At 37.8% G+C, this 21,613-nt stretch overlaps 1 protein-coding gene across 1 annotated transcript in view; it reads left to right on the forward strand.

The window, feature by feature from the left end:
- Positions 1-21,613, forward strand: part of LOC127643906 (VPS10 domain-containing receptor SorCS1-like) — a 254,439-nt gene that overhangs the window by 105,157 nt on the left and 127,669 nt on the right. The window contains exon 2 of the mRNA XM_052126846.1: positions 6,962-7,029. Within this exon, the coding sequence (XP_051982806.1) occupies positions 6,962-7,029 (68 nt within the window). The remainder of the gene's footprint in view (positions 1-6,961; positions 7,030-21,613) is intronic.

The following is a 21,613-nucleotide window of genomic DNA, read 5'->3' on the forward strand; positions in this document are numbered from 1 at the left end:
CAGTTTTTTTTTTTTTTTTTGTCATAGTTTTAGTCCTTTGATGTAATGTCCTTTAAATGTAGTCGATATTGATAATGTGCAAAATGACAAAAACTTTTCTCAAACTGGAACTGATCCAACTTTACTCATATTCAAACATTTAGAAAATATATTTATTAATTTAAACATGTATCGAATATATAAAATATACATAGCTACAAAATACAACTGTCTTTGTACATCATGATGCGTCATAGACGACATCAAAAAACACTTCACCAACTAACATTTTCAACAATAATTTAGTTAACGAGATTATAACAGCCATATCATATCGTTACATAAATTAGCCAGAAAAAAATACAAAGCTTTCTTTCTCTCTTTTACATGGCTAATAGATGCAGTAAAAAATTTATGAAGAAATATAATTTCATAGAAATCTATAATCTTGTTTTACAACTCTTAAACTGTATAAGGTAAGGCCATAGTACCTACATGCAGCACCTTCAATAAAATAAAATAAAAAAAATAAAAATCGGAGAGACTGCACAAATAGGTTTGAGAAGAATAATCAGAAATTGGCCGCTGTAAGTATCAAAAGCTTTTTACCAGCATGCCAACTTGCAAAGGACTGCTTTTACCAGTGGTTATTTTCTCAGGACATTTTATAAAAGGTAACCTGCACTCTGTGAAAAAAAAATATCTAGACAAATTACTGAAAATCAGACAAAATGTAGAAGCTCTGGCATTACCCCACCTGCCATGTAAAATAATCCCATCCGAATAAGACTTTAGATATACAGTAATTGTTTTTACTAAGATTACAGTTAACAGGATTTCTTAACTCCTAACATATTTTTTGATTTATAAGCCATGTGACAGTAATAAATTGGTTGTATAGAGATTGTACCTTGGGATTTGTGATGGTAAATACAATTTGAATTGTGCAGTTTGGTCCTGGCAATGTTGAGCCAAGGGGGGCATGTCATTATTTGTTAAGATATTCAGGGAATTTTGTGTGGATGTCTTTGTAGGTTTCACACCCCTCTCTCCCATGTGCAATTTCAGCTGTGTTGGTCTCATCATCTCAGACTGGACCAATTTAGTTTGACAACACCTGTGCAAGTGCTATGTGTTTTTATTATTTATTTATTCTATTTAGTTTTTTACTGGGAATGATCTTAACGCCTTTAACACTAGGGAATGGCCACATACCATTTCACTAACGCAACATGTAAAAATCTGTACCATAACCTGCTCTATAGTACAGAACATGTCTACATTGAAACTCTGTGGCCGGGCAGAGGGCGGGGCCGTGATGCTACACACCTGGCCCCTAATCAGGCTAATCAAGCCTCCAGGAGAGATAAGGGCCAACAGGAAACGGCAGTGTGCATGCGAAAGAGTGACTCACTCACTCACTCACTCACTCACTCACTCACTCACTCACTCACACTCACTCTCTCTCTCTCTCTCTCTCTCTCTCTCTCTCTCTCTCTCTCTCTCTCTCTCCTCTGCCATGCCTCTTAAGTCTCCCACTATAATGAGAGACAGGTGTTTGAGATAATTATGAACCTGGAGAGGAGCCTTTCCGCTCTCCCGCAGACCGACACATGACCACGCCCCACCATGCCACAAACTCATAGTTGGATTATTAGTTTAGCTATTTATGTAGCTACTGCATTTTGTTTTGTCGGCAAATATGTGTATTTAACTAGTCTTCAAGAAAAGGCTGGATGCTTGGAACAGCACATAGTGAAAAGTCTAATAAGCCTAATTACATTGTGCAAAGAAATAAGCCAGAGCCTTTGCAATAAAATAAGGCTGTAGACTTGTAAACAGCTTATACTCATTGCTCACAGGAATATGCATCAGCACTATTAAAGTAACTTTGCAGCGTTAATGTTTAAGTGGTACAAAATTAAAAAGTAGTAATTTCACTTGAACTTAATTAACAAAATATGTAATCAAAGTAGTTAAAATGATAATAATATACAAAATAACTTGTTAAAACATAACCATAACATTTTATATTTTCTCTTCTTTGTATCAAAACAAATGATCACATTTTACCAAATTTCCTATTGCTTTGTTATTGTATCATTTAGGCCTGTCAAGATTATTAAATAATCATCTGATTGTGATTATTTGATCTAACCTTGATTAAAATAACTGTGACTATTGTGCACTTGTGTGTTCCTATCACATTTTACTATCTAAATAAGTGATTTTTAAGCCAAAATAGAAATGCCACGAATGGCACGTTTTTGTGTCTCATTTTCCCATGGTATTGCATTGTGTGGTCATTCCAAATGAGCTCCACCCTTCTCACTGATTCGCACCCACACTCAGAGCAGATCCTGAAGAGCATATTAAGATTATATAGCACTGTGATGCACGTGTCGTCTGCTGAGGTTTTGAGCCAAACTCCCCTGTGAAAATACAAGTGAGGATTTTGATAGTGAATGCAAATAAATCTGGTTTCACTTTAATATAACCTTTGCGTAATAGCAAATGATCTTGGTCGTTGGGGGTTTATACACGCAATGTTAATAACACACATTAACACTGGGGAGGAGAAGACTGCTTACTCTGTTTCTCTGGAGATAATAGACTGAACTAATATTTTTTAAAATATACTCAGAATTTCTAAATTCTTCTATTTGTATGTATTGTTATGCTCATGGGTTTTATCGAAGTTCCTTAAAATAACGAGTGAATGTGGAGAAATGTAGGACAGAAATATTTTAATAGTGCATAATATACTATAATATAATATGATATAATGCAATACAATACTATACAAAACAATATAATATAATATAATATAATATAATAGCTATTCAGGTTGGCTGAGTTCAAAATATAACAGTTTACATGTAAAATGGACCAAGATTTTAAATATTTTGTTTACATTTCTTCTTCCCTCAAGTAAAAAAATAAAATAATATAAAATATATAACTTAATGCGATATGGCCCTATATCAGCACTGTAATGATTCGGCCATAGGCAATCACTGCAGTGCTGATTTAGGGCCATATAGCATGATTGCGAGTGTGATATTGCTTATATACAGCAGTTCAATGAATTTGTGCATGGAACTACTTTCTTACGTGATGGATCAGAATCTGCAGTTGCTGGTTCAAACAAATTGATGTGTCCAAGCCTCTCACAAACATCAATTCAGAACTATTAGTATCACAGTTTGGACATGTCATTGGAGTAACAAGGATGTGTGTGTGTGTGTGTGTTGTGTGTGTGTGTTTGAGAGAGAGAGAGAGAGAGAGAGAGAGATGGAGCATGTGCAATCACCTGTTGATGAAGCTGTAGTCTGTTAGTTAGCTTTCTGAGGAAAATTACGTTTTGGTGAAATACATCCTATTTTCCTTAGCAGATAAATTGCTGTCCAAGCGGTAGCCGTCATTCATGATTAAAACCACAATGTCCTCCGCCATTTTGTTGTCTCCAATGTGGAAATTCCGGTAAGCGGCTTGAGTTTGTGTAATGAATCAGTCTGTTGTGTCTGTCAGCTGTGAATATTATCACTGAGTGATTCACTTCAGGTCACCAACTGGCTCATATTACAAACAAAAATTGTTTTTGCCTCCACCTGCTGGCTAAAATATATAATGTCACAAAATTTAATGTAAAGAGACAGATGGCTCTTAACACATCTGCACTGCTCTTACACTTTAGTTTAGAACAGCATGAACACAAGAGGAGTGATACACACACAGTGAAGCGTCCGAGTGCTGATGGTGTGAGCCCATCAGTGCTCATGGAATGTCTCTCGTCCAATCAGATTCAAGGACCGTAACTAAGTGTTGTATATATATAAACTCAGCATAAAAAGATACGTCCCTTTTTCAGGACACTGTATTTTAAAGATAATTTTGTAAAAATACAAATAACTTTACAGATCTTTATTGTAAAGGGTTTAAACAATGTTTTCCATGCTTGTTCCATAAACAATTAATGAACATGTACCTGTGGAACGGTTGTTACGAAACTAACAGTTTACAGATGGTAGGCAATTAAGGTCACAGTTATAAAAACTTTGGACACTAAGTCGACCTTTCTACTGACTCTGAAAACGACCAAAAGAAAGATCCCCAGGGTCTCTGCTCATCTGCATGAATGTGCCTTAGGCATGCTGCATGGAGGCATGCAGATGTGGCCAGGGCAATAAATTGCAGTGTCCGTACTGTGAGACGGTGCTTCAGAGCTATTTCCTGCAAGACAGGAATGTCAATGTTCTGCCATGGCCAGTGAAGAGCCCGGATCTCAATCCAGTTGAGCATGTCTGGGACCTGTCTCTACCAGTCTTTCACATTGCTGTTGGGTGACTTAATACCAACCCTGGCGCAAAAATTCAAGCAGCTCGGCTTTGTTTGATGGCTTGTAATCATCCATCTTCTTCTTGATCACATTCCAGTGGTTTTCAATGGGGGTTCAGGTCTGGAGATTGGTCTGGCCATAACATGACGTGACCCCTGCAGAGTCTTGATCCAATGGCTTGATTCATGCATCCTTCACAAGATTAATCTACCCAATTCCAGCCTTGCTGAAACACCCCCAGATCATAACCGATTCTCCACCAAATTTCACAGTGGTGCAAGACACTGTGGCTTGAAGGCATCTCCAGGTCTTCGTCTAACAATTAGATGACCAGGTGGAGGATCTGTGATGATCTGTATCTAGCTTTGGTACAGCTCAAACCTTCGTTGCTAGTTTGAAAATGTCACTTTAGAACTAGCACCATAGCACTTTAGAACTTTTCAACATTGGAGTAACAAGGTTGTGTGTGTGTGTGTGTGTGTGTGTGTGTGTGTGTGTGTGAGCGTGTATTTATCACTTTGTGGGGACCAAATGTCCCCATAAGGATAGTAAAACCCGAAATTTTTGACCTTGTGGGGACATTTTGTTGGTCCCCATGAGGAAAACAGCTTATAAATCATACTAAATTATGTTTTTTTGAAAATGTAAAAATGCAGAAAGTTTTCTGTGAGGGTTAGGTTTAGGGGTAGGGTTAGGTTTAGGGGATAGAATATAAAGTTTGTACAGTATAAAAACCATTATGTCTATGGAAAGTCCCCATAAAACATGGAAACACAACATGTGTGTGTGTGTGTGTGTGTGTGTGTGTGTGTATGTGTGTGTGTGTGTGTGTGTGTGTGTGTGTGTGTGAATGAGAGAAAGAGAGAAACTGAGAGAGATCGTGTGTGGAATTACCTGTGTCTAAAGTGGCTCTCGTCAGGAATAACATCGCTTCAAATTTACAAATTGTAAATTTAAGTTTCAGCAGCAGAACTCTCATCATTCTTGTACAGCTTTTCCATTGCTAAACAACTTTTTACAATCCCAGTGAGTCACGGGAGTGTGCTGACTTTGCTCCCGAGAGAGTGTGAGAGCGAAAGAGAGGGGGCGGCTTAGCGCGGTGTTTCCACTATAGCTATGTGAGACTGATTAGGGCGAATAAAAATGTAAACATAAAAAGTTTCCCGTATTAAAAAGTTTTTTTAGGATAATAGAAACTGTTGTTGTATTGATCAAGTAGCGGGGGGTGCGGCTCATTTTTGAAATAACTGAAACTACTTCATAGCGTTGTGTTTACTTGGGAAAATAATTGAAAATCAGCCAATCAGAATCAAACATTCAACAGACCCGTGGTGTATATGTATAATATATATATATATATGTATAAATCAGTATAGATGCATATAATTTATGTTCCTTCACTACAGTAAAAACCTTGAAGAAAATGAAGAAACATTAATAAAATATGATAATGTGTCTGATTGCTTCTGGTGAACCATCCAGCCAGCCTTTTTGTTTTTTTTTTTGTTTGTTTTTAGCCAATCATAAATCTAACCACTCAGAAACAGAGAATGAGGGAGGAATGTGACAAGGTGTAGGGCGGGCCGGGTCGTGATTTTACACACCCGGTCCATTATCAGGCTATTCAAGGCTCCGAGAGGGATAAAGACAGACTATGGATGGTGGTGCGAGAGAGAGAGCGCGTTTATGGGCAGCTGCACCGTGTGTGTTTGTGTGTGTGCTTTTTATTTAATTAAATGTTGTTCATATTGTCAAGCTGGTTCTCGCCTCCTCCTTCCCATTAATACCCTTTACAGTGCTCTACCAAGTACATGAGATACCTGTTAAAGGGTTAATAAAGCTATAAACACATTTTTCCCACACTGTAGTTATTGCAACTAAGTTCTGAAACAATCAATGAACTTTCACCTCATAATGATCGACACTCTTTCAAAAGGCCTTGAGGTTCATATAGGTATGAATTGTCTGTTGGAGCATAAATAGATTATACATTTATATGAGTCTACTTTTTTCGCTCCAGGCATGAATTATCTTTTTCTCTTTCCCATCTCTGATTTTCCTTGAGGAATTTGACTGACCTAGTTAGCATACTCCCGTGCACCTTAAGAATGTTATAAAGAATATTTACAGTGCTGTATTTAGATACAGCACAACATGATTAAGTAATAAGGATATGAATTATTAGGGTTTCAAGGAGGAAGTATGATGCATCATTTAATGATTTTTACACTGAGATGAAAAGCAGCAAGATGTGAGGAATTGTGCATTTTAAAGTTTTATAGGTTGATTTTTCTAGAAGTTTATAACATGGGTAAATCAATGCGTTCTGATGCAGATCTGAAGTGGAATTTTCAGCAAGGAGTTTTTTATTTGATGATGGTGTCTCTTAATGCATAAAAAAAGAGAATACAACCTCAAATGATCTCAATTTGGTCGCACTCATTTCAGTATTCTGCTCATCCCTCCACAAATTCAATGCATTTTATAGCAATCTGTCTAACACAACTATGCATTCATCTATAGTAATTTGTGTACTGTACAGTGTGATCACATTTTGAAAAAGTATACCAGGGTTGTTTACTATGTATCTGCCACAGCATAAGGAGAATTTAAAGTAACCATAGAATCTTTTTTATTTTAAAGGTGATCCTCATGCTGACCAAACTGTATGACTTCAACCTTGGCAGTGTCACCGAGAGCTCCTTATGGAGGTAAGAATACAGATAACGTTTTAAGAGCTCACTTTTATATTTACAGCACATTACTGGAAAGTATATGGCATCTTACATTAGTTGTTATAGAATTTTATTTTAAAGGAATGTTCCAGGTTCGATACAAGTTAAGCTTTATCAATAGCATTTGTGTCATAATCTTTTTATTACCACAATTTGTTTTATGTCTTGTGCCAATACTTTTGAAACGGTGTGTTTTCTAATGTTTATGGACTGGCTCCATTCACTTCCAATGTAAGTGTACTTACAGTGTAATTAATTTTGACAATTTTACCAAAAGCAACTGTGAAGAGGAGGAGGGTGTAGCCGTGAGGATAAACGCCCTGCGCTGAGTTACCTAATCAGAAGGAGGGAGGTAAGGAAAGAGCTGGGATGCCAAAGAGAGAAAGACGCATGCAACAGTGTAACAGTTCGGAGAAGGAGGATGCGGGAACAGAATTAACGATGAACATAATTTTTATTGGACAGAACATCAAACTGAAAACACAGCAACATAAACACACACGCCACTTGAGTCTCTGTCTCCCACTCACTGGCATCATTGGCTCTTCCCTTATCTCCCTCCCACTAATTAGGGAACTCAGCATAGGGCGTGCATCCTCACGACCCGGCCACGCCCAGCTCCTCGTCACACGCGCCATCCGGACTGGCTTGATCCCCCCATCTGTGGAGGGGAGATGTCGCCCTTCCGGCCGTTCTGCCACCCGATGGTCCTCCCTGCCTCCTGAGGATCTGAGAGAGATATGAGGGGAGGTAGGAGGAGAGATAGAGAGAGAGGAGAGCGAGAGAGAAAAGCAAACGCTCTTCTTTGGGTAAGCCCCCCCACCTGGTCCTCCGCCCCCTGTCAGACGGCAGCGGTTCCTCCGTCCCCTTGCGGACGGCAATGGCTCCTTCGCTTCCTGGCATACGACAGTGGTTCCTCCTCCTGGCGGATGGCAGCATTGAGTTCTCCTGAACCCTTCCTCCTTTCCTGGGTTTACCATTGTAACTGTTCGGGAAAGGAGGATGCGGAACCTAATTAACAATCAACAAAGCTTTAATTAGACAGATCATCAAACTGAAAACACAGCAACATAAAGCGGCCGCGAGTGTCTCCCTCTCTGGCGTCCACGGCACCTCCTTTTATCTCTCTCCCTCTGATTGGGCAACTCAATGCTGGGTGTGAATCCTCTCGGCCCGGCCACGCCCTCCTCCTCATCACAGCAACTTACAGTACAGTGTGTTCAATGTACATTTTATCAGTATGTGTGTTCCCTGGGATATAGTCGCAAGATGGAATTATGAGGGTCCAAGCATATGCAAAGAGAACATGACTAAAATATCCAAATTTGAAAATGTAGATCCCGTGGATACATTTGTTTTGGTTTCAGATTTCTACATCTTTGATCATAGTTGCACAGTTAGTATTTTGATTAGGCTATAGTGCTGCTCAGCATTGGAAATTGATTACATTTACCATGTGACCTAAGAATGCGTTCTGGTCCATGTGCATCAAGTTTTTTGAAGTTCGGACATTTAACCGACAAGATACTGGTCAATCAGTCATTATGTGCCACACCCAAAACTTTTTGCCATACATCTTTTTAATGACTTATTCAATCAGATTTTTGTTATTAACTTTTTGTCAAGAGCATCTCTAGATGATATATACCAAATGTCATGCGACTCAGACAAACTGCATCAGATGAGTTTGAAAAAGTAAATTTTTCAAGCTGGCTGCCATTCCACTCACCTCCCTAAACCTCACTCCCATCTGGGTCACGACACCACTGGAATCGGTCCATCTCGACCCACTCAAAACTGGGTTCTCCAGCATGGGAGGCGAGCGCGCTAACAAGGAGGCTAAAGGCTACAGCCCCTACCATCAGTCGCTAGTGCAACTCTTGAGGCCAGGGGAGTGTGGTTTACACACTATACAACTACCTACCAGCTGGCTACTGTTACATATGTATTATTTTATTTGTACAGAAATTATTACATTACTTACAACAAGATTAACATTACCAGGTGTACTCACATCACAACAAAAGGACAGGCCTTGCCTGTACTGCAATATTTAAGTGATGAAAAGTTCTCAATGCTTCCCCTAATTTCACAGACCATGGGACAACCAAACAGCCATAAGTTGCTTGAAAACGAGGCGTACAATGTTTCTTTAAGCAGCTCTGCATCTTCCCTTAACTTGACAAGGTGCCGTGGTACCGTTGAAGCTGACGCATCGCTCCATATAGTTCACTGATTTGGGCAATGCTAAACTGAATGCTAAGCACTGAATACACAGTGAGATTTGTCACAATGGTAAAAGACATCTATCCAGCGCATGTTAACGTAGGCCAACAAATTAAAAAAGCACAATATTAATACCAGCATCTATATTACTGATGGTGAGTGTCATCAAACAACCAGAAATAACCATGCCATGTGAAACGTATGTAACCTGATGTATATTGATTTAACTGTTGTACTTCATGTGTTTGTAGACTCTCTAACATTATATATGTTTCTTTGCTTGATTAAGATTTGTGAAACCTTCTTGATTCAGTATTATACAGCTATAAATCAACAGATACAAGTACCAAGTACCACAGTTGACAACTGTCACCAGGTAAAATTTTCATTTTTACTGATAGTGGAACCTGGTGGTCGAGGTTGGTACCACATGCTAATTGTCAGCTAGCAAGCAAATAAAAAAGAGAGAGAGAGAGAGAGAAATCCAATGATAATGAAAAATGTGAAAGAAAAAAAATTGAGACATTTTGCACAGTATGTGTTCTTTTTCTTTTCTTTTTTTGTGCTTCACGGAAGAAAACCATGGGGATAGAGTACCGTAAATAATGACATAATTTTTGGTGAACTATTCTATGCTACAAGGTTAAACTGCAGCAACTATACCAACACTAAAGCTTGGAAAATGGCTTCAAATTTACTTGGTTTTATACACCGTTTTCTGAGCATCGTTCAGCCAACCTCTCTTTAACAGGACAGATCAAGAGGCTCAGTTTTGGTCACTTGGAGAAAATGTGTAGTAAAAGCATTTTGCCTTTGCACTGTAGTATTCACTTCCACAAATTTCAAACATATTGTAAAATTGGCCTCAGATCAGCAGATTTGCAACAGACTGTGTGGCCCTTTTGCTTGGAAAGACAGTCACCATCGTAAATGCAGTGGCCAAACACTATGTATTGAAGCAAGACAGGGAAAGTTCCAGCTGAGCTCCTGAAATAGATCACATTGACTCTCTTTATTATTCTCATAATACTACTACTAATAATAATAACAAACTTTGAATGTTCAACAATCTACTGTCTTATTCTCAGACAATGCTTGCTGTTGACCCAGTGTCTCGGTAATGAAGTAAGTGACCCTGCATACAAATATTCTGGTTACAAAAGGGTGATTAATCAAATGGCAATGTGGAGTGGAGTTACCTACCCAATAATTTTAAATGAGCTGGGAGATGGTAATTGGATATCTCTGTGTGTCCTTTGTGTGTGTATGTGTGTGTGTGCTCTGCAGTTAATCATGAAAGAGTTCCCCTATCTCATAAAGAAAAAAATGGAAAGTTTTCCACTCAGGCTAAGATTTAACCTCTTAAGATCCTTGCCATTTTTGGGGATTTCTGCCTGGATTTGGCCTACCCAAATTAAAAAGCTTCCCATTCTGTAACGCTTGAGTAACGAGGAGATGCGGATCCAAACGCAGTTTAAACTTTATTTAATTAACAAACAGGTAAACACAAAGGAACAACCCACAATGGGGAAATCAAACATAAAAACTGTTAACTAAACACGACGTAAACAAACAGAGGACTCGGGAAGGAAACACACACCAGGCTAACATCAAACAACGATAGACAAGGACTGAACAAAGAAACAGGGTATAAATACATAAACATGGGAAAAAGGGGCCAATGAACAAACAGAACTCAAACAAGATAACAAGGTGATTAACAGACGCAAAAGGCAAACTAATGAGGACAGGTGAAAACAATGACAGAAAACACGAACGCTAACAAAGAGACTATGGAGTTACATAAGGGACTAAAGTGAAAACTAAGAAATGCAAAAGTGACAAAAATGGCAAACAAAAGGGCAACAGTGAAACAAGACAGGGTATACGTAACACATTCCCACATACTTTGGCCTAAATACACAGTTTTGGTGTCATTTTACAGGAAACCCTTTGAAGTTGCATAAAACACTGCTAAAAATGAAAAAAAAATTAAATATATGTTGTCTGAACAGTAATAACCCTCCTAAAAAAAGAGGCACTTTTTGATTTTTTTTATATAAATTCATTTTTGAAAGTGTATAACTCAAGCCCTGTTTGCCATAGCAGCATGCAGACAGTTCTGGCTGTTTCCACTAGATGTCAGCAAATACCTGAAAAAGGAATTTTGTCTGTATCATGTTTTATTTAATATCTATTTAAATGTATCTGAAGGGAGGAATATTACCTTTTTTTGGTGTACTTTCCGCCTACCCAAATCTAAAGTCTCCCCATACCCATATACAGTGCTATAAATGCAAAATCCCAGTGTAATTTTACAGAAAACCCTTTGTCATTACATAAAACACTGTTGAAAGTGGTAAATATGCGCTCAGGTGTCTGGTGAGACGCGTCTGTGTGTTTTGCGCACGTAACCTACCTAGTGATCACTTCACAGTCAGGATGCAATATCACAGCCCCTGATTGGTCTATTTGATCTTGAGAGACATTGTCGGAAAGCGGAGGGTCTAAGCTTTACGGCAATATATGCTTTATCCGGATCGGATGTTTACATATTTTCCTGGATTGTTGAATATCATATAACATTACTTTGTGGTGTTTCTGCACTCGCGTGACATATCGAGGGATTACTTAGGCACGCAACCACAGAAAACACTCAAAAACGGCTCATTTTGCAGAGAATAACCTAAGGTAAAGGATTATGTAGCATTTGTGGCTAACTGTGCTGTCTAGTGCGAGTCGCACAACAAATATTCAATAATTTCACTTGTATGTTTACAAATGTTGATTGTATACCTCATGATTCATTCGAAGTGTATTAGATATGTGATTATACCTCAATAAAAAGACTTATTGGAACTTCTTACTGGCAATGAGAGCTCTCATTTGATACATGGTTTGTACATGTGCGTCATATTTGAGCGATATGAGAGATATATGTATTCAAAAACGCACATAATTATGACACGACTTTTGATGGGTGGAACTATGTAATTTATTGTAAAGAAGTTACTTAGTGTAAAACAAATGCCAAAGTGATGCATATCTCAAGAAAGTAGACATTCTAAGCTTTAAAATGGTACCAGATATGAGCTCATAACTCCTCCGCATACATTTAAAATTTGAAGTACATTATTACTGACGTAATTTTAAATCCTGGATCCGGGATCGTGGATTTTAACATTAAGTGTATGTCAAAACAATGGTACGGTTACGATCAACTATATAAGTGATTGATTGATTTATTGATTTATTCCAGCAATTATATAAAGAGGGGACCATGCCTAGTTCTCACACATCTTTATAAAGCCACTTTTTTTTTGTAGGATGATACCATAAGGACTTATAGTGGGCCATGAAGTCACACAACATGGGATAAGTTGTCATAATGGGAACCCATTTAAATAGCCTGTTATAGACTGATTAGTGGCTTTTCAGCTAAATATAAACAGTAAAAAATATATATATTAAGCACAAGATGATTCATGAAATAGCAAAGCATGTAAATGGTAACATACAAAAATATCAAAACATTTTGTTTTGTCCAACAGATTTTGTAAGTAATCACATAGATTCCAAAAAATTAAACCTGTGACAATGTCCCCCGACCAGACTTTTATGAAAAACACCATTGGCCAACCTATCAATTGCTTACTTATAGTTATTTCTGCTTAAAATGCTGGGAGAGGATAACGTATTTTAATACAGAAAAAGTCACATACTTAAGCTTTAACCATGGTGTTATCTTACCACACTTACACTACATTAAGAGAGAAAATATTTACCAGGATACATTTATCATAGAAAACCAACAGGAAGAAATTTTCAAGACGTGAAAAACCACATCTCCATGTAAGTAACATTAATGGAATTATTATTACAGAGCATTGAATAGAAAAAATATGGATAACAGGGCTGCCTGCAAGCAATTACCAAGCGAAACATTTTAATAATGGCATGATTAAATGAATGACAAATTTTAACATTTTATTTCTTTTATATTACCAAAGTAAAGTCTGTGGTCACTGGATTTAGATTCCATTTCAAAACCAAAAAACCAGAACACCAATGTTTTAATATGGTAAAACGTTTAAAGTTGAATTCCACAACACCATGTTAAGTATTACAGAGCATTTTCATAATGTAAAATATAGATAACAGAGCTGGCTGCAAGACAAGTAAATATCAAATTGAACATATTAACAATAATAAACATTTCCAATCTTATTATTTCAGATTACCTAAGTAAATAAGTCACCAGTCTTTCACCTGTCAAAACCGACTGAAAAACAGCTCCAAGGTCAATGTTGTCTGTCCATTCCATGTGAATGTGCACAGGTGGTTGAGGCACTTTTGTAGCCTGATCTCATGAAATGTCCAGTACCTAAATGGTTATATTTTTGACAACAAAAATGACATGCTTCTGTCATTTTTGACAGGTGAATATTAGATGGATGTTTTAATTCTTTAGCCTAAACCTAACCTACAGTGTTCGTAAAGATAAAGAAGAGGTAATCAAAACATCCTTACCCTAAACAACACCTAAACCTAACTGATAATGTCCTAACCAATAGTGTTTTAATAGCAAATTTGACATGAAAAGCACATGCAGTGAAGCAACCCTGTCATTCCATGTCGCTTCAATGGCACTTTCGCTGCACTTTCACTTTCTTTTTCGGGCTTCCTTGGCTGGGCTTGACGCTCGGTGTCCGAGTCCAAGGTCTCCAAGTTCAAAGTCCATCACGCTATCAAGTAAGCTAATGTGCAACTAATCATGTTGGAATACATGTGTAATGGTAGGTCTGTAATACAAGATTTTAATTGTTTTGATTTTAAATGTATTGATTTTCAAATGATGCGTTAGAGTAAAAGTGTTTTGATATAATAACAAAGCAGTGTTTGAGGAATACAGCAGAACAATAAGTGTTTATGAAGTCATAAAAAGCTATATTATCCATGATTTGTGTGAAAGTGAATAAAATGCATAGTTGTTGTAGTGCCTCTCGTTGTAATTTCACCAGGAAACTGCAGCAAATCATAGAAAGAGGGATGTATAACTAAGTTCTCAAAAATGTAGTTATAGTAACATTCATTGTATAAGACTAGGTTGCGCTTGTCGGTCATTGTGGAGCACTAGAGCATCTTGCTTCATTCAGTCGTCAAATTTGACAAGGGGACTGTACAAAAAACACAAATTCGTTCACAAGTGGAAAATCACCACTTTACAAGCGTGAAAGGTCAAATGAGGGGCAAATTCATGGTTCTGACCTTCGAAGAATGTTCCTCTAGCTATCACTCTGGCCATGTATAGAATAATTTGAAGAACCTTTTAAGAACACATGCTAATTTTGTCCCAAAAGGCAGAGCTCTTGCGCTGAGTACTTTGGTTAATTTGTCATACTTTTAAATGGGAACAGGGCTTTGATATAAAAATGATTTTACATTTAATTTTGAGACTGAATGAAGATTTGATTAATGCACATAAACACAATATACGTATATGGCCTGTGTATTTATGTCTAAATAATTGTAATTGTGTGCCAGTGAGTGAATAAAATGAAATAAGTACTTTTAATGTTTTCATTGTTAGAAAAAAAATCAGAGACAGAATAATATTACGTATACTCTTACTTATAAAGCTCTCAGATGACTTTGGGCTGCATGGGGAGAGTGAAAGTTTCCATCAAAGAGGACCTTTAGTGAAATCATAAATTTAATGTCCATTACAATGAATATTATGAGAATCAAATTATTCAGTTAAGCAATGTGGGCTGCCATTGAGCAATTAATACTCATCTCAACCTGAAATACATTATTTTTTTTTTTTCTCATTTCAGTGATATTCAGTCATATATTAATTATTTATGAGAATTATGGAAGACCATGGGATGTTGATCAATAAATGAATAACACTCACATGTTCACATTTGTTGATTGGATGACGTGAAGTGATATGTTGGTCAGTCATGTCCATTCTTCTGGCTTTATTGGGTACATGTCATGCAAAAAATGACTGTCCTTGCTCTTTTGAAATAAAAGTTAGCTCTACTGTATTTGGACAAATTTAGCTCATGTACACAATGCAAACTCACACACAGTCCACCTTGACCACATATTGAAGCCAAGCTTCAAGAATGGGACACTTTGAACTACACTGAAAGTTTTTAACATTCTAATCCAAGGGGTTAGCCAGTCATTCAGAATGTGAAAGTGGAGATTTTCAGTAAAAAAACAATTACTTAAATAGTTATCTGTTTCTCACCCACACTTATTATATCACTTATGAAGATATGGATGTAACCACTGGAGTCATATGGATTACTTTTATGCTGCTTATTTATTGCTTATATTATATGCTATTTATAATTTATTGAATTGACTCAAATTTAGATTATACAATTACACAGCATAAATATAGAAGATTATAACTGATTAAAACTGATGAATTATAAAATATAAAATAAAACTAATTCCACACAGAAATGCATTTCATTGTATCAGTTTTACATGCACAAGGAGAACTGAGACAGTGTTAACAGGATTCTACTTGTCCAAAGGTGACACAGATCACCCTAATGGTGACATCACAGAACCAATTATTCTGTATTATATAACAATATTTGTTTTTATATGTAAACTCAACATGTACAATTTTAAACTGAGTTAACAATTTGCACGTTGGTTTTTTACAGTGTGCCAAAATTAGGGTGTACAGTGTAAAACATAAGGGAGTGCAAAATAATCAATTCCATGTCATAACACATTTTTATATAATGACATATTTTAATTACTAGTAATATTCAAATTACAATAAGTTATAACCATTTCTAAACCTCCAACACCAAAGAATATGCATTTTCTTATTTTCTGTTTTTTAAAAAACACTAATCCTATAATAAATATAATAATTAAGATTCATTATACTGGTTTAAAGAATAGACCACTGAAACCCTCTTATCTGTCGACCACTGAATAGCCTATTAGAGGAATGCATCGGATGGGTGTTTCTCTAAGAAACATGATGAATTCAGTGTTTCTGAGATTCAAAAGCTAACCATCTTTAAGATCATTCTCCATAAGTCAAGCATCTAGATACTCACAGAATTGCATGCAAACAGAATAATATATCGCCTTTTTATTTGATCACCTCTCAGTGTCTGCTGCTCTTGTTTTGTGCATACAATTGTGGTTTGCAGCTCTTGAGCGCGACTGCACGCGCAGCTCGAGGGAACATTTTCTTGACCTTGGAAACATGTCCATGTTCATGACCATGCACTTAAGTTTGAACACTCAAGATTTCACAATAGCAAAGTAGACATAAGACTAATTTTACATGTTATTTGTTGCAACGCTGATAATAGGAGTCATTTGAGGATTTTTGAGGCCACTTGACAATATGGAGGCTATAGGCAATTGCCTAGTCTGCCCTGAAGTGGACTTCAGAAATATGGCTACAACTAACCATTATTTTGATAATCGATTAATCTAACGATTATTATAATGATTATTTGACTTTAGTGCTTAACCAATTATTCAGCTTGTGCCCCATCTTAAAAAGGTTGTATCAAACGTGCTTACTAACAATAAAGAGGGCAAAATTATCTTTTAATAATACCTTCAAATGACACTCACTGAATTAATGGAAATAAGAAAAACGTTTTTTTTTTTTTATAAGTTTAATTTAGTAAAGAAATTCACTGCAAAAAAAAAAAATACTATTGTTATCAAGTGTTTTTGTCTAGTTTTCCATTTAAAATTGTCCAAAAATCCTTAAAACAAGATACATTTACTTGAGAAGCAACATATAAGTTGTGTTACTTTTGTTTGTTTGTCATGTTTTTGTCACTCTTTCCCAATCAGTTTCACCAGGGGTGAACTGCTGAATATTTGGCAGAGCATACCTGATAATGTCTTGCCGGTGTTTGATTATTCAGACATATTGTTAGACATCTTAGTTGGAGGTGCTGCAGTGCTCTACAAGTGATCCAAAAGACGCACGCGAGTGAAAAGAGCCGGTGCGCTTGAGAAGGACTCTGCTGCCGAGTATTCATCTGGTGAATGTCCACTATCTCGCCAACAAAACGGATGAACAACCTGCCTGAGTGAAGTCATCCTGGAATGGGTGTTTTATCTGCCAGGCTTCCAGCTGTTCAGAGCGGATCGCATCACAAAGTTATCGGGAGTTTTCCTTGTTTATTCTAGTGAGTGTTTATATCCTGCCACAAGCATGCGTGAACACAGCACTGCAACAGCTGGCTGATCACATCATAGACATGGAGCAACAACCCGGACTCACTTATTATTATTCTGGGAAATTTTAATAAAGCTAACCTCACATGTGAACTGCCAAAATTCAAACAGCACAGCACATGCCCCACCAGAGACAGAAATGTATTGTATTACTGCTACACCACTGTAAAGGATGCATATCGCTCTGTCCCACGTGCAGCATTAGGACTCTCTGATCACTGTCTGGTTTATCTTCTCCTGACCTACAAGCAGAAACTAAAATCAGCTAAACCTGTAGCAAGGACTGTAAGGATATGGACTAGTGAAACAAAGCTGGAACTAAAAGCCTGCTTTGACTGCACTGATTGGAGTTTTTTTGAGGCTGCAGCTACAGACCTGGACAAGTTCACAGATGCTTGACATCATATATCAGTTTCTGTGAGGATATGTGCATTCCTACGATGACATTTGTATCATTCAATAACGATTAACCATGGTTTACAGGAAAACTCAAACAGCTTTTTCATGTCAAAGAGGATGCTTACAGAAGCGGGGATAAAATATTGTACAACCAGGCCAAGAACACATTGACTAAGGAAGTGGTCAGAGTGGCTAAAAGAAGCTACTATGAAAAGCTGAAAAAACAGTTTTCAGCCAACGATGCTGCATCCTAAGCCCATCCGAAGGCCTAAAAAGCTTTACCAAGTATATGACACCTCCCCCTCGCTCTGTAGAGTCAACTAATAGCTAATGAACTGAATTTGTTTTACTGCAGGTTTGAAAATCCCAGTCTCACACCCCTACCCTGCTCTGATCTTCACTTCACACACACAATAAACACCTCCTGGATCCCCCATTCTGCTATTCAATCTGCACTTATGAGCTGTGAGTAGGATGTGTGCTGGGACTTTCGGAAACAAAAGACTTGGAAAGCTTCAGGACCAGACGGTATCTGAATGTCTGCTCTGACCAACTGGACTCCATCTTCACACAGATCTTCAATAGATCACTGGAGCAGTGTGAAGTTCCCTGCTGCTTCAAATGCTCCACCATCAATACAGTCCCCGAAAACCTGTCGCTCTCACGTCTGTGGTCATGAAGTCATTTGAGAACCTGTTTTGGCCTACCTGAAGGACATCACTGGACCTCTGCTGGACCCCTTCAATTTGCTTACAGAGGAGAAATTCAAAGTTTTTCATTATATTTTTAATTTAAAAGAGCGTCAGATTTAAAATAGTCTGAGGTCAACCTTTGATGGGGAAAAAATAAATGCTGTTGCACTGTTCTGCAGCTTCAGGCTACAATTCTGAAAGGGGAAGAGGGCAATTATAAATGTATATAATACAAGCTTGTTATGAAAAGATGTAGATTCAAATGCAATTCAAATGAGGTTTGTAAAACTTTGACGTCCAAACTATGTTTTTTTCAGCTGTATTTGTGATTGCACATTTTAAAATGGCAGAAGATATTTTGGTTCTATCGTGTCTGTCTTTGTATTTGTGTGTGCATGGAGAGACTTTGCTCTTACAAAATATATTTGAAATGGCAGTTCTACGCACCTCAAAAAACATGTTTAAAAAATGTGAGGTCACAACCGAACACAAGTTTCACATTAGCGCACAGAATAACACCTGAATATTTCATAAAACACACCACCAATTTGCCGCAGACTATTTTCAAATGATGTCAATATTCAACATTTCATATTACAGTGAATTTAAACAACCCATTGTAGGGTATCTTTTGTTCTCTCTATTTTTGAGTGTATGTATGTGAGTAGATTCAGCTGGGCTAAAACCATTAAAAAAGCGCATTGCATTAAATTTAATTATAATTTTCATTATTATGTATAATGGGAATAGGCTAATAGTTGTCAGTGTTATCTTTCTAATATGTGAGAAGTGGTAGACTGGCTGTTTCTGGGCTTCTGAAGCACCTGCGTATAAAAAAATAAGCTAATAGACAAGAGATGCTAAATAGAAAACCAGCACTCTATCCTCAGAAAATACTATGAAGTGTGTATGTGTGTGTGTGTGTGTGTGTGTGTATGTGTAGTTGTCTGAAATGTTTGTAGGTCCTGCTGTAAGTCGGGGGATGTAAATTAGTCAACAGTGGGCATCCTCTCTTAAGTTCTCTGTTTATCAGCTGCCAGTTTCTATGGTTACCAAACACCTGTGTTGCTTTTGTATCTAATTAGGCAACTGTTAAATACTCCCTTTATTTCAATGTTCATTTGTAATATTTTACTTGTAGGGTTACGGTGATCCTGAGCAGCTGTCTTTGTGCACACTGGCTGATGCTGCTGTTATTGAACCTTGTCACTTTGCCCCTTTGTTTCTTGGATTTTAAGTGCATCTGTGAAACTGGGATGTTATTATGAATTGTGACATCGTTAAGTTGGAAACTAAAACAAAAAATAATAACGTCAGAAGCATTTTTTTGTATAAGATTAAGTAAATTCACCGACATCACTTTTTAAAAAGCCTCCATCATTTACTTACACATGCATAAAACAAACAAAGCTATTTGCTTTTTGGATTTAGCAAAGGGTGAGTCATTCATTTTAAATTTGTTACCTTTATATTGCTGTATATTGCAGCTAAATATTGAAATAATATTAATAATATATTAATATTGAAGTTTAGATAACTTCACAAAAACATCCACTGCCATCTTTCATTGGGGCATGCCCCTTTTTGCCATTACAACGACCAACAATCAGCTTATTTAAAAGATCTGGCAACATAAGAAAACTGTGCTTACATGACTGTAATGGGTTCAGGGTGGGCAAGGAGAAGATGGGAACCAGCAAGACAATCAACATAACTTTAATGACTTATCTAAACTTAAAACAACATAAAAAAAAAAACATAAACACACACACAGCACAGTCGCATGTGTCTCTCTCGAACTGGCATCTCTGGCTCCCCTATGTCTCATTATCCAGCTGATTAATTGACTCAGCTCCGGACGTGTATCCTCTTGGCCTGGCCACGCCCTCCTCCTCTTCACACTCCTCCCCTGCCCAATTCAGGCTGGGGTGCCATCTGGACTGGCCTACTCCCCCCACCCCTTCTGGCCGTTCCGCAAGCCGATGGTCTACCCCGTCTCCTGGGAATCTGGGGAGAGATGAGGGGAGGGAGAGGGGAGAGGGAAAGGGTGAGCAGAAGAGACACAGAGAGAGAGAGACAGAGCGAGAGAGAGAGAGAGAGAGAGAGAGAGAGAGAGAAACTTGCTCATCTGTCCCTTGTGCCTGGTCCTCAGCCACTCCTCCGCCCACTGGAGGACAACAGCTGCTCCTCCCCAGGCGGACAGAAGCGAGTCCTCCGACCTCTGGTGGACAGAACACCTCCTCCACTTCCTGGTGGATGGCAGCGGTTCCTCCAACTCCCGGCATCAACTCCTCCGTCCCCCGGTGGACAGCCGCGGGTCCTCTGTGGGCGGACAGCAGAGGAGAGGACTCCACGACAGCGCTTCTCTCCTCCTTCCCGGGTCTTGGCACCAATGTAACAGGTTCAGGATGAACAAGGAGGTGGTAGGAACCGGCAGGACAGTCAACATCACTTTGATGATGTAAAGGAACTTAAAACAACATAAAACAAACATAAACAAACACACACACAGCGCAATCATGCGTGTCTGTCTCTCTCTTAAACTGGCGTCTCTGGCTTCCCTTTATCTCTCTCTCGCTGATTATTTTACTCAGTGCCGGCCGTGCACCCTCACAGCCCGGCCACACCCTCCTCCTCCTCACAATGACATTTGAAATCCTCTGCTTCATGCAACATTGTACACATTGTATAAAATGGTAGGAAAACCAGTAAAGATGTTAACATGCAATGTGAAATCTGGGTAATGGTCAAAAATCTATGTATTTTGTCTTTTAAGGTCTTTTAACACACGTTGTTTGCTTATTAAATGGATAGTTATTACAAAAATAAAAATTCTCTCATAATTTACTCACCCTATATTCTTGATAAATATATCTCAGCTTCATAGATCCATACAATTCAAGCAAATGGTGGCAAGAAATGTAATGGGCTTAAAAGCACACAAAGTCAGCATTAAAGTAATCTATATGACTCCATGTATTCAGTAGTGATAT

The sequence above is a fragment of the Xyrauchen texanus genome, chromosome 5, assembly GCF_025860055.1.
Source record: "Xyrauchen texanus isolate HMW12.3.18 chromosome 5, RBS_HiC_50CHRs, whole genome shotgun sequence".
In the NCBI taxonomy this organism is placed as follows: Eukaryota; Metazoa; Chordata; class Actinopteri; order Cypriniformes; family Catostomidae; genus Xyrauchen; species Xyrauchen texanus.